The sequence below is a fragment of the Oxyura jamaicensis genome, chromosome 4, assembly GCF_011077185.1.
Source record: "Oxyura jamaicensis isolate SHBP4307 breed ruddy duck chromosome 4, BPBGC_Ojam_1.0, whole genome shotgun sequence".
NCBI classification, from domain to species: Eukaryota; Metazoa; Chordata; class Aves; order Anseriformes; family Anatidae; genus Oxyura; species Oxyura jamaicensis.
The window spans coordinates 66,212,038-66,225,566 of NC_048896.1; the positions used below are offsets into that span (position 1 = coordinate 66,212,038).

A 13,529-nucleotide genomic window follows, 5' to 3' on the forward strand; every position below is an offset into this window, starting at 1 on the left:
TTTCCTCTCAGAAATAACACAAGTTATGTTTAAATAGACAAATCCAGTCTGCTGTCAGCACTGGTGGGGACCAGGAAAAGCTTCAGCACAACGCAGAGATATCTGAGAAGGCTCAGCTATTTTATGCAGTTTTGTATACTAAGAAAGTACAAGTTTATTTATAGGCGCATCAGTAATAAAACAAGCCCATTTTCAGTTTGGTATCTTTTAGTTCAGTGTTCATGGAACCAGCTTCCATCCAGGGAACAAGAGTAGCTTCAAATGATGCAAGGATCTTCGTGCCATTTTTCCTTTTGAGATGCAATAAAGCAACCACTCCATTTAGTCTCCTCAAACACCTTCCTGCTTTGCAAATGCACTTTTTGCACGTCCCAAATAAGCAAATAACCCCTTCACAGAGCAGGTTAGCATTTTAAAGCAAGTTTGCACAAGCCTACAAAGTTTTGTCGAGTACTGCTTGTTGAATTTCTCATCCACAGTGCACTGCATTACTCATAATTGCATCTTCTACGAGGTTTGCATTTTTAGAATCTCCCTGGCTGGTGTAAACCAGCTCTGGAATAAAAAATACAGAAGTTCAAGCAACACAATCCACGTTTCTGAAGCCTTGTCACGTTTCTGAAACTTGTCACCAGTGACAGCCATTTTCAGGAGCAAGATTTTTCTTCATGACATCAAGTTTTATGTCTTCGTTGCTTCCCTTTCCAAACAGTAAGCTTAAAGAACAAATATAAACCCACACAACAGAACCCTATTAAATAACCTGAACTGTATTTTATTTGTTCAAGGTCAAGACTGTTGACTAAACATTTATATAAGGGATTATGCTAACTGTGTAATCTAGGCCATTAGAATTAATTCAATTCCCTTTCACGGTGCCAATAAACCTCAAGTCTCTTGAACCTCAGCAGGCTAGATATATCCTGTTACTCAAGATGTAACCAAGGTGATGCCTTTAGGCAGGATGTGCTTCCTGTCCAACTACTCACAACAAGGCTTCAGAAGGTCTCCAAGACATAGATTAAATAATAATAATAATAATCTATAACTAGCAACTGCTACCACTATAAAAACATCTTGGAACAGCACCTGTCTCCCTGTCTCCTCCACACACAGAGAGTGTTTACTCCATTGCTCCTGACTTGGTTTGCTCACTGAATTCAGCTCCATCTCTCATTTACTCGAAACTGGAGACTGAGGGAGTCTGAAAAGCAGGACAAAGATATCTGTGAATATAGAGTTGACAGGAAAATGAAATTACTCATTCTACAACAGTGTTGCTATGATCAATAAAACCCATGAATTAAATTCATTTTACAGATTGATTTCAAGTGTCATTTGCTAAGCTGTTTTAATGCACAGAAGCGTTGGTTTAAATTGATTTGAATTCCAAAATAATAAACAAGCATTTGAGTAAACTACATATACCAAACGCTTAAATTAGTGGGTATGGATACATTACGTATCTAGTGCACAACCATCCTCACTCTTTGGGAACTAAGTTCCATTTTCATACCTAATGTTTTAACACCCAATTAAAAACCCTTCTCCCACAAGCTCACGTTCGGTCTGTAGCTTGTCTTTCTTTTTCCTTGAAACCACTGCTTTAACTGTGACTTTAACATGCAAGCGGAGAAAAAGAGGGCAGAATAAGTCTGAGAACGGATCTGTAACTACACGTGAGCAGCTCACCCCCTGAACACCACAGAGCTACCGTGCCACAGAAACGAGGTGAAGCACAAGGCGCAGGGCTTCAGCAGCACGACTAGATCTGCGGCACATGGACATGCGTCACCGCTGGCTGCAACAGAACAAAGGAGTCACTAGGCCATGCAGAGATCAACTAAGCAATTCAGGATGCTACAAGCATTTCAGACTAAGGCAGATGTCATACGATGACTCTCTGGTTTATTATTTTTTCCTATGGCATCATAAGTACACTAAACTAGCACAATGAAATTCAGACCTCCTGGCTGCTAGGAGGGGATCTACGTACAGCCTCACACCCATTTGACATCTTAGTCTAACCACCACTGCACTCACTGACCATCCTTCACCCATAAGCATGATCAGACTAACCAGATGAAATATTAAGAACAACTGATACAAATATTTAAATCTATCAGTATTAGAATTTTTCGTCATCTCTTCCGTAGTTGCCTATCAATAGCAGTAGGCATTTCAGCTCAGCACGCCAGGGCAGTGGACACAGACATCTTAGGATTATGAGGACAGGGGACCAACAAAGTTCCTTGACAGCACACTGCCTGGGACTCGGGATGCTTACACCAGGAAAGGCAATTCTGAGGTACTTTAGGTAATGGTTTTCCTTGTCACCTGCACAGGGCAGGAAGTTCTTCAAGCTCTATCCGGTACGTGTTATATATCTTCGAACACCCCAATTTGCATACAATACATCTCATTATTGAGACTGCTATCTGAAGTCTTTTACACCACTTTTATGCTTGGGGTTCCTTCTGCAACAATACTTCCAAACCCCACACCGTGACATTTGATGATTTAGAAAGAGGCACTGAGACTCCCAGACAGTAGGAGCAGCTACATCGTTTTAATCTGTCTACAATGTCTGAGTTCTCATTACCAGAGACAAAATTACCAAAAGTTTTAACACCTCTCATTTACCTCCTGTGTTTCAAGGGACAGTCAGTCAACAGCACTAACTCTGAACAATTCATTAAACAGCCCATCCTGGAAGCTTGCATGCTTTGGGTTAGTTCCTGAAGATGGAAACTCTGTGACCAATCCACTGTCTACACCCAAACATGTCCTTCAACATAATTTCCTCTTACAAATGCAGCCATATAATCCAGTGTCAGTTTAACAGCACAGTAAGTGAAAACAAGGGAGTAAATCAAGCTGATGGAGATAAACTGGGCACATCTGAAGAAAGCACTAAGCTTTTGGGAAGGTAATACTGCAAATTTAAACCAAGATTTGTGGACCTTCACCAAATCACAGATGCAACACAAGTGGTTTTGTTTTGTTGAGCTTTTATATGGTTATTTGGGTTTTGTTTGTTGGTTTTTACAACTGCCGTAATAATATATTTTTTTCTGCCTTCTGAGGTTTAAGGAACCTCTGGATGTCTCATTCAGAGAAAAATTAATGATCTCCCTGCTGGGTCATGAATTCTTATGAAGCCAAGCGACAGCTAGTCTTAACTGAACTGAAGGTCTCTTCTACAGACACAGACTAAGCTACTGACAGGACAACAGGGCTCCAGAGGATGAAATTAGTTCCATTTTTTTTTTTTTTTAAAGAAAGCTTGATTTTCTGCATATCACGCACAGAACAGGTCCCATGTCCAGCACAGACATGATCAATGTCATTCACACTTCCTATTTTCGTCTCACGCAACACAAGTTACATTCAAGTCAGGCCCTTACACTTTTGTGTCACTGAGATAATTAAGTGCCTTATATTCTTTAATGATATTTTTTTTTACCGTGAGACTCAAAGTTCAAAACCACAACACTAAGAAGTGGCCTTCTCCTGTGTTTACATCACCACAATCCAAATGAGCACTTGGCTCTGTCCAAACTCTCAAATAGCACAGGCCAACCCTGTGTGCATTTAGCAGTTGCATTAAGACTAGATCCAAGTTTTGTCTGTCCATAGCTTGTCTCTCCAAAGAAACACACATTTAATATAGTGTCATGCAAGTCCTTTAGTAATTATCCAAAAACTAAAGAAGTGGTTTATCAACAGTCTTTCTAAATAACATCACACACAGTTTTTCAACCTAAAGGAATTGCAAAAACATCAGATCTTGCCTTATTTATCATTGACTTCTAGAACTATTCTTTCTTACATGAAATGCAGCAAAATGATGCAAGAATGGTTCATTAGATAAGATTCACATACAGAAATCACAGTCCGAACAACAATTAAAAACAATGAGAAAAGGTAAAATGAGTCAGTACAAGAATTAAACCAACAATCAGACCAATCCTATAAGTACGCATCTCTTCAAGACTTGCATATTAAAGTTTCAAGGCAGCACATGAACAAATCCATCCATTAAAGAAAGTAATCTGCAAGTTTAGAAGGAAGACCAACATGTGTATCATTTGGAATAAAAGCTCCTGAAGTCCTAGAACATCAGAATTGACTTTGTCATTCTGTATACTGCACTCGAGGTGTATTAACAACGTGTTACAGAAGCAGTGAGGAGGAACCCCTTATGGAGCTGGGAAGTTCCAAACTCTGCCCTCAACTCTTGTACAGACTTGTTTTCACCCCTGGGCAAATCTCTCCATCTTCTTTTGTTTGCCCATCTGCAGGATGATGGCTTTCCCTAAAGGGATGTGATGTTCTTCAATACCAGCTTTGACACCTCAGAAAGAGAGAGAGAGACACAAAAAAAAAGACAAAGTTTTGACTGTCATATGATTCTACATAATCATTTCTTCAGTATTTTCACCATTTGCATCAGGAGTAGCAGTGCAGACAGAACAAGAATCGAGGCTAAAACAGCTAGTTTTCCAGCCATATCTAGGAGTAAAAAACAACCAACCTAGAGAACTGCAAGCAAGGAAAGCATCAGAGGAGAGGAAGGGAAAGGTTCCCACCTTCCTAACCAGCAGACAAACACTCCGGAGACTGAAATCCATTCACAAGACAATCAGGAAAGCAGGAGATGAGGAATTCATCCTCCTTCCTTGTCAGCAGCTAGATGATGATGATGAGAAAAAACAGAACCTAGCCCTTCAAGAGAACAGGGGTCTCACATTCACTGCATAACTTCTTAGGCCAGAGAGGAAAATCCAGGACAAATACACATCTACTGCAGCAGAAAAGCAGGCTGGAGAGGACCTGAACTGCTGTTTAGTATCACTGGGATATGGAAACCAGCCTCAGACTTCAAGCTTACGGTACCGGAAAAAGGGAAAGTATTCCAAATATTTCAGGAAGCAGCTGTTCTTCTACTACATTAACAGCTTCTAAGCTAAACCTATAAAAAACACCTGAGAAGAAACCTTCATTCCAAAATAGATGTCAGCATTTTCTGAGGAAAAAGACAGCATCCTAAGCAAACCAGTTAAGACGAGGTGACTGACCGGGCCTAACCATTGCAAAATCAATTTTGTTTCCTAGAGCCACCTGCAATCTGACACACTTGCACTTGGTATTTTGGCAGGCGCAACGCATTCATAGTGTCAGTTAGCACTGCTTACACACTGCAGCTCTTTCCGCTATGGTAGCCTACTTACCTAGAGTATTATGGAGGCAGAATAGAGCTACAAGAAAATAAATATAGCCTAAGGTTAAGAAATTAAAGTTTCAAGAACGAGGACTTAAAAACAATGCTTGTAGAACAAGAGACAAGAAATACTACCTAGATGATTTTATCAAAACCTGTCAGCCCAAAGTGTAATTAATTTAGCAGAAAACGAGACATTCACCTTACATCATGTTTGCACACATTCACAGCTAAAACAAATAAACATCTACAGCTAGAAAGATATCAAAGTCCACACCATTAACGTGTGTATATATTGAAGCACGTTCACGTTCTTCATGCTAAAGGACAGGGAGACCCACTGAGCTGCTAGGCAGAGAACAAGTCCCATCTCTGGCATTCACTTCTGTTCTCCACACACACAGGAAAACTGTGCCAATACCTCCCTATTGTAGGTATTGGTAACATACTAGCTAATGACTGACTGTTCTGATATTACAGCAATGAAAATCCATGACAGAAATAAACATACCCTTCCCAGATTCGGACCCAGACAGTTTGGGGTTAACACCCATCTGAAAACTAATTCTACTTTTATTAGCTAGCAAAGTTTTCATTGTCTACGTTGACATACAAAATACTGACATCTAAAACAAAACAAAAAAAACACCTTCAGGTGAATCAACAAAAAATGCACACACAAAATAAGATCATGCTCAGATTCTTTTAAAGCCAGGCCAAGCCTTTAACAGATTAATCTAATATATCCTCTATTACTGCATGCTGCTTTACCCTTTAATGGTGTGCAGGAGTTTAATAGCAAAAATCATAACCTGCACACGCACCCCCCATTATGACTACTGCAACATTAACATGTTTTTATCTAAACACATATGCCGGGTAAGAAGTAATTAGAAGGCACACGCGTTTGATCTCTCTTGTCAAAGTCTGGCAAAGGAAAGACAGCTTGAGACCGTGCATCGTATTAACACGATGCTGCTCCAAACCAAGTTGCTCTTCCTGTATGACAATCTGACTCTTGGCCGCTATCCCAACAACTGAGCTCAGAACTACCAAATTCCAAAGGACTTGCTCAGTATTTAACTGCTTCTGGGCCCCCAGAAGTTTAACTGATAACGTCCTTCAAAAAGGAAAAGGGAACAATTATTTGCCGTCAATACAGGCGTAACACTGCATGTCCACATACAGCGCAATGCTGGAATCAGTGTCCTTAAGGGATTTTAAGACCAGTAACTTGACAACGAGAACAGTGTTAGACAATGTGTTGGTGAATGCTGAACTGGCTCTGGGCTGCACAACAGATCCCTTTGTCAGGCTACACATTTCTTAACGTGTTGTGTGAATTTCTGCATCTCTGTACAAGAGGCACGCAACAGCTCTGGGGGGCAGACGAGCCACAGCAGGGCCTGAACGGTGCAAATGCACGGCTCTTCTCCTGCAGTACCAAACAAGTTCAGTTAGTACACTAGCTACCTGACAGAGTGACCAAAGCTCAAGTTAAAGCATTACTTTGTGCACTATGGTACATGAAACTGTATTTTTACCTGCACGTCGATGCAAGACAAGGATCACAACCAACATCCAAACTAATTCCTGGTTTGGCCTCTCTTACTACAGAGAATACAGCTACAAACTGCAAAAGGCAAAACAATGTTCTTGTTTCAGATTGTTATCTGCCTGCAGTAGGCTTGAAAAGACTGAAGAAAAAAACCAAACACTAAAGCACAGCTTCCCAATCTTTCATTAGAGATCAAAACCTCACTCAGCATCTCACCACCTGCTACACTTGAAATACAGCAGCCATGCTTGTTATTGGGTCTGTGTCAGAGCTCTGTACATGCTTTTTTCTATGCTCTCAGCAAAAATTAGTCGGATCCTTTCAAGTCTTCATACTGCTTTTTCCCCCTTTATACCTTCTGAACTTAAACAAACCATTTCTGCTACTCAAATATTAGCAAAGCATAACTGTGTTTTGAGACAGAATGAGTAACAGGTATGACCTTTAAGATGATGTGAGAACATAGATTCAGTGATATTATACTCTGAAAAGTCGACGTGACCGATCCCAACTCCAACTCCACAAGTTAGATTATGAGCTGGAAGGCTGTCTGGAAATATATCTGAACAACTGAACTGGATTCCTACGGAAAATAAAATAGTAGTTACTGCAAGGAGTGGCAATTCACAAGCTACACAAACACTGAGCAAATGAAGAAAACCAGTAATTACAGTTTCAGCTTGCAGCATATGAGATTGCCATGTCACACAGTCATGAGAGAAGTAACACTGCCCCAGCTGCCTTCACAACACCTGCCACACAAATCATCTTCCACGGTGCAGAATCAGGATCTCAGAATCTTGTCCACACTGCCTTTAATCACTTTCAAGCACTCCAGTTAACAGATTCATTGCAAGGGCATTTCTCCTGTTTGCCTCTTCAGAAGAAACAACAATAAACAAGCCAAATCTTCCCAAGAGTGAAGGCAGAACTGCACATGCCCAACATCTTACTATAAAAACCTAAAATATCTGGGTAAGTGAAATAGGGCTTGACAAAACAGAAGGGCAAGAGAAACTATGCACATCAGAAAGTTTGTCTATTCAGACTGCTAATTGAAGTGCTATTGCTAATACATATAAGACAGACAAACTTTAAAGACGATCCTAATTTGGGAAACAATTTTGAAGAACTTAGAATTCCTCCTGTCTGGACATTAAGCAATTCAAACTTCACCACCATTGCGATGCCAGTCAAGTCTTAAGATTCCCCCTTATTCTTCCTTAGACAACTATTTGGAAAAAAAAAAAAAAAAACACTCCAATAAAAGACAAAAAAAAAAGAATAGCTTGAAAACCTACAGCTACATAGCCCATGATCTCACTTACAGAGCAGGACGTGGACTCCCCAATCAAGCTGCTAGTTTTCTTAGGACTCGACCTGGACAATATAAAAATAAAAGACCAACTAAATAACCTATGCCATCAAGTACTTGCAAGGACCACATGTCCAGTTTAAGCAGGACGGTTCAGCTTGCACGCTCATTCCTTCAGGATTTTATCAGTAATGACTCTAAGAGATTGCAGTGTGAGAAGGATTATATAAGAAAGGAGAATGAGTTTCCAGTTTTATGGAGGGATACTTGAGCTTTTCACTTGTCCTCTCTATTTAGAGATGCCTCTTCAGAGAAATCAATGTTTTAACCATCATATTAAATAACTGAAGCAAACATTCTGTGTAACACAAACACCCATTTGAGATACTTTTTCCCCAGCCTCTCTGGTCCAGATATAAAGTCATTCAGAAAAAACAAAAGCTCCCTATGAGATAGCAATCACAGGTACTCTGAAAGCACAAAAATACAGCTCCACACTCACCGTTTTATCAGCCAGAAAAACAAAAAACAGATAACTGCTTCTCCTCTTCTTCCCACATATCATAAGGCAAAGGAAATGCAGAAAGTTATAGCAGAAGAGCGCTGATACAGCACGTTCGACTTCTCCTGCCCAAAGGATCAAGGTATATGAAAGCTGGAGGGCAGCCTACCGCTCCTCCCAAACACCACAATGATGCCCGCCACTTCCCCGCCAGCCTGGGTACCTCTGGAACCAGCAGCATGTGCCATTGCCTACTTTCTTCTACTTCAGCCACTAATATTTCTGCTTCTAGCAGGGCTTCTAGCTTAACGAACAAGGAGAGGCCATTCCTGCTGCTTTGGTGGAATACTTCCAAAGGGACAAATGCTTCACGCCTAAAGGAAAAACGGGCTACTGCCTGACATTAAATTACACCATTTCTCTGTTGGGCTAAATATAGCTTAATTAAGAAATCTGAAAGAGTCCACATATGCTATTAATTGTCCTGGACAGTAGGAGAACCACCAGCCTGAAAAAGACATTGAAACTATGGTGCTTGAAATACCAGTTCAAGACACGTGAGACACTAAATGACAGTTTATTAGTTTTACTACAGAAAGAAAAGAAAAAAAAAAAACAACAACAAAGAAAGCCAAACACAAGTGTTTTTTGTTGTGTCCCCCCCCCCCTTTTTTTTTTAAGAAAAATTGCACGTCTCATGATTGCACTAACCAATTCTACGGAAGAAACTCAATGGAAGCAGGATGGCAAGCATCTTTCTATGCCAATAAAAGCTTTCAAACTATGCCAGCCAGCACTGTTCAGGACTACAGGTTGGGACTCTACTGCACATCACACGTACAGCCTCAGCCTTGGGCACATCATTACCCCACGGACTCCCCTTCTCCCCCTCCCCCCCCCCCCTTTTTTTTAACACCCAGAAGCAACTTTGCTTGCTTTATCTGCACTCAGTAAAAAGACACCAACATACTGAATTTCCACACTTACCATGCCCACCTTTGCCTGCTAACTCTAATGGAACAAAGACAAGCTCAAACCTGGAAAAGGCTTTATTTACTCAGCGTAAACACCTCTAAGACCTACCAAGAAATTGAGACAATAACAAAACTGAACTGTAGTTTAAAAATACCTTCCAATGCCAACACTTACAGTCTCCAGAAAAATTAGTTTCACACAGTTCAATAATAAATTTCTGTTTAAATCAATGCAAACAATTAAGTAGATTTACCCTCGTGTAAAGCCACAACTTCACCTCCTCCTTCCATAAACTAAAAATACTTTGGCAAGTGTATGGGGTTTACGTGGAAAGGTTTTGGTGGTGGTGAGGGGCCACGGGGGCGTCTTCTGTGAGCAGACCCCAGCAGCTGCCTCTTGTCAGACCAGAGCCAGCTCCAGCCAGCTCCAAAGGGGACCCGCTGCTGGCCAGAGCGACGCTGGCTGGGCCTCTGAGAGAGCAGATGGAATAAAGGGGGAAAAATAAAACTGCTGTGCCACAGCAGCTGGGAGAGAGGGGTGGGAAATGCGAGAGAAGCATCCCTGCTAACACCAAGGCCAGTGCAGAGGAGCTCCAGGCATGGAGCAGAAGTTCCCCTGAGGCCTGTGAAGAGGCCTGTGGTGGAACAGGGGGCCTGGGGGGAGCTGCAGCCCGTGGGGGACCCGTGCTGGAGCAGTTTGCTCCTGGCAGATGGACCCCATGGTATGGAGCCATGTGGGAGCACGTCCTGGAGAGCTGCTGTCTGTGTGCAACCCCCGCAGGCTCAGCTCGGGAAGGATGGCATCCCGTGGGAGGGACCCCGCGGGGAGAGGGAGCAGCGGAGAGGAACAACCACAGAGGACTGACCACAGCCCCCCTTCCCCTGCAAGGCTCGGGGGGAGGAGGTGGAAGATGGTGGATGGGAGAAGGTGTTTTTCGTTTGCTTTTAGTCCTCACTGCTCTAGCCTGCTAGTGACCTGCAGTAAATTACATTAATCTCCCTATGCTGAGCCTGTTTTGCCTGGGACGGTAATTGCTGAGCGATCTCCCTGTCCTTATCTCAACCCTTGAGCCCTTTCCATCGTATTTTCTCCCCTTTCCCTTTGAGGAAGGGGAGTGCGAGCACAGTTGTGGCCAAGTTCGGCTGCCCAGCAGCTTATTGCTTGTTGTTACCTTCCTTTTCACTCTTCACAATATTAACTGTTTTGCATTTGATATTTGAGATGAATTTAAAAGGACATTTCATAATTTTCACGTCCAGTCTGCTGCAATTACTGAGCTAGAAAACCTTTTTCAGTATTGGAGCTACCACAACTAACTTTGGTGTCCCCAGGACGTCATCCGTAACTTCAGAGAGACAGACTTCTCCATACTTGTGTCAGATTTAATTTTCCAAACTTCTGCTTCACTGCACAAACCCTCATACAACAAAAAAGATATAAAGAAGGCCTTCGCTCTGCCTGGATCCATCATTCTTCACAGTTCCACCGTCCCCTTGCTGCTTCTGTCTCATCCTTTGAAATGGATAGATAGCAACTCATTTTGGCCATCAAAGCTTAACCCAAATGTATTGTTTTTCCTCATCTCTGAATAACAAACCTCAGAAACAAACACTTCAATCCAACAGCATACTGAGCCTCGGGTTATGGAAGATAAGAACCCATCAAAAAACAGCTTTGTTTAACACAGAAAAAACAATCTAAAAGCCTTCTAATCGCAGCACTTCAACCTTTATACCTACTTTACTACCCAAGTTTACAGCTGCTTTAGATAGCACTATGTACATTATATATGCAAAAGAATGATGTTATAACATTACATAGCTTCGCCTTTAAAACACTGCAAATAAACGATACTGTCAAAGGCTACAGAAGCATTTGAAGGGCAGCATCCATATCAACACAGGAAATCTACCAAAGATTCATTAGCGCAACCTAACAATGAATGTAGTTATGACTTGAGCCTTTTGGCATCGCTGCTGCAACTCGCTCTAGTTATAGGAAGTCTTCGGCACTTGCAAAGCCAAGACCTAGCTTTCTAAGACAATTCAGATGTAAAATTTAGAAGGGGGGGAACACTTTGAACCTGATAGGCATATACTATTAATCCTAACAGCTAGTAAAAAAAGCCTGTCTATGCCATACCACTGCTAACCGAGCCTTATCCGTCTGTTTCTGAAACAGGCTAGTTGTTCAGTTGGTTACATTCATTAACTTATTACCAGCTTCTTGTTACACGACCTTAAACTCCACTCTGAGCCCCTTAAAGTAACTTGTAAATGGTATTTCATCAGCACTGAGTAACTGGAGCTACCTGGCAAGGCTAAGCAGCTCAGGAAAACTGGGTTTCAGCAGAATAAAACCAACACTTTATACACACAGGGATTAGGAAAAAAAAGTCATTGCTCTCTCCCCTGAAGGCAGGGGGATTATAAAGCAGGGAATTTATAAAGTGTTAATTCTTAATAGTAGATGTTAATATTACCTGTAGAACACCACTAACAAACGAGCACTTAACTATTCATCGTTACCCCATCGAGGGAAAACCAGCCTGTCAGGAAGTAATTCCTAGACACAAGGAAACTTCTCCATCCACTAGCTATTGTGACAGGTTGGGAGTAGCAGAGCCGGACCAGAGCTTCGTCACAGGCACGTCCTCAGCAGGCGCACCCCTGCTCCACACACACACAGTTAACCCAGCCCCTCCCTGGCCACCACATGGGATGCAGCAGCTCCTTCACTTCTGCCCTGCTTCCTTAACCTTGTCGGTAGGCCACCTGCTATTTCGCTCTCTTCTGGGGTCCTTCCTACTGCCAAATAGCTCTGGTGTTGGCTTTGAAGACTTTTCTTTAGATACAACAGATTTACGCTGTCCCAACTCTTATCACTTCGCATCCTAGTCATCTGCACTTAAGGCATCACATGAAAGCTGTAAAAAAAACTTGCTATTTCTGTCTATTAAGAAAGAAAGCAAATTTGCACAACACTCAACTACTTAAACACATAATCCCCCCGCCCCTGCGCCCGTTAAGGGCTATGAATTTGTCACTCCAATCTACAGGAATAAAAAAATAGCAATCTACAACTCTTCAAACAGCATTTTACAAGAAAAGTTTTAGTAAAACGGTGAACTGAACAAAGCACTGTGCTATTTTTCTGGTTTCCGTGTACCTCCTCAATTTGTTCAGGAGATCATTTCCTTTTTTTTTTTTTTTTTTTTTGTTTTGTTTTGTTTTGTTTTTTGTTTTTAGGAAGCCTCTGCGCTGTGAGCAGCCCTGTGCAGAGGAAGGACTTTCTGTCAGGCTGCGGTGGCTCCAAGGGAGCTCCCAGCAAGGACCCCTCTCATCTTTTTGGGCAACGACGGACACAGCCGGCCAAGTCCTAACCTCGTTTTTATAAGCCAGGTGCAGAACGCTGTATTTATTCTAAGTGTTAAACGCCAATTCCGCCGTACTAAAACTTTCTCAAGACGGCAGTGAAAACCTACCTACTGCCACCACGCTTTCTATTTTCGATACTCACGCTACCAACAGGCAGTTGTTAAAACCGCATCCTCGAGACGCCGATGGCGGCACCCCCAGCACCCCAAGCAGCGGGGCTGCAGAGCCCAGCACCTCCCCGGCGCCTGGGACCAGCCTGCTGCCTGCTGCCCCGGGACGCCTACAGCACCTACAGCCACCGGCACCGTGGCAGGACCCACGCGTGGCCGTGAAGGCGAGCAGGGTGGCGGGGCACAGCCGGCTGCCGCCACCCCGGCCCTGCCTGGGGGCAGCAAGGGCAGAGGCAGCACCCGCAGCACGGCGAGGCCAGCGGAGCTCACGCCACGAGCTGCTGGGGCCCCCAGCTGACGCGTGACCCTGCTAAAAACCCACCGTGCTCCACTGCCGAGGGTTTTATTATTATTATTATTAATTATTATTTTGTCTTTTTCGGGGCTGCCAAACGCCCACCGCAGACT

The 13,529-nt window shown here is 42.7% G+C and overlaps 1 protein-coding gene across 3 annotated transcripts in view; it reads right to left on the bottom strand.

The window, feature by feature from the left end:
• Positions 1-13,529, bottom strand: part of BMP2K (BMP2 inducible kinase) — a 64,322-nt gene that overhangs the window by 50,246 nt on the left and 547 nt on the right. The window contains exon 1 of one of the 3 annotated variants that reach the window (XM_035323675.1): positions 12,090-12,765. The exons of the other annotated variants lie outside the window; for them this stretch is intronic. Coding sequence (XP_035179566.1) covers positions 12,090-12,096 — 7 coding nt within the window. The 5' untranslated portion in view covers positions 12,097-12,765. Of the gene's footprint in view, positions 1-12,089; positions 12,766-13,529 lie in introns of those variants that run through there. 3 annotated transcript variants of the gene reach the window in all.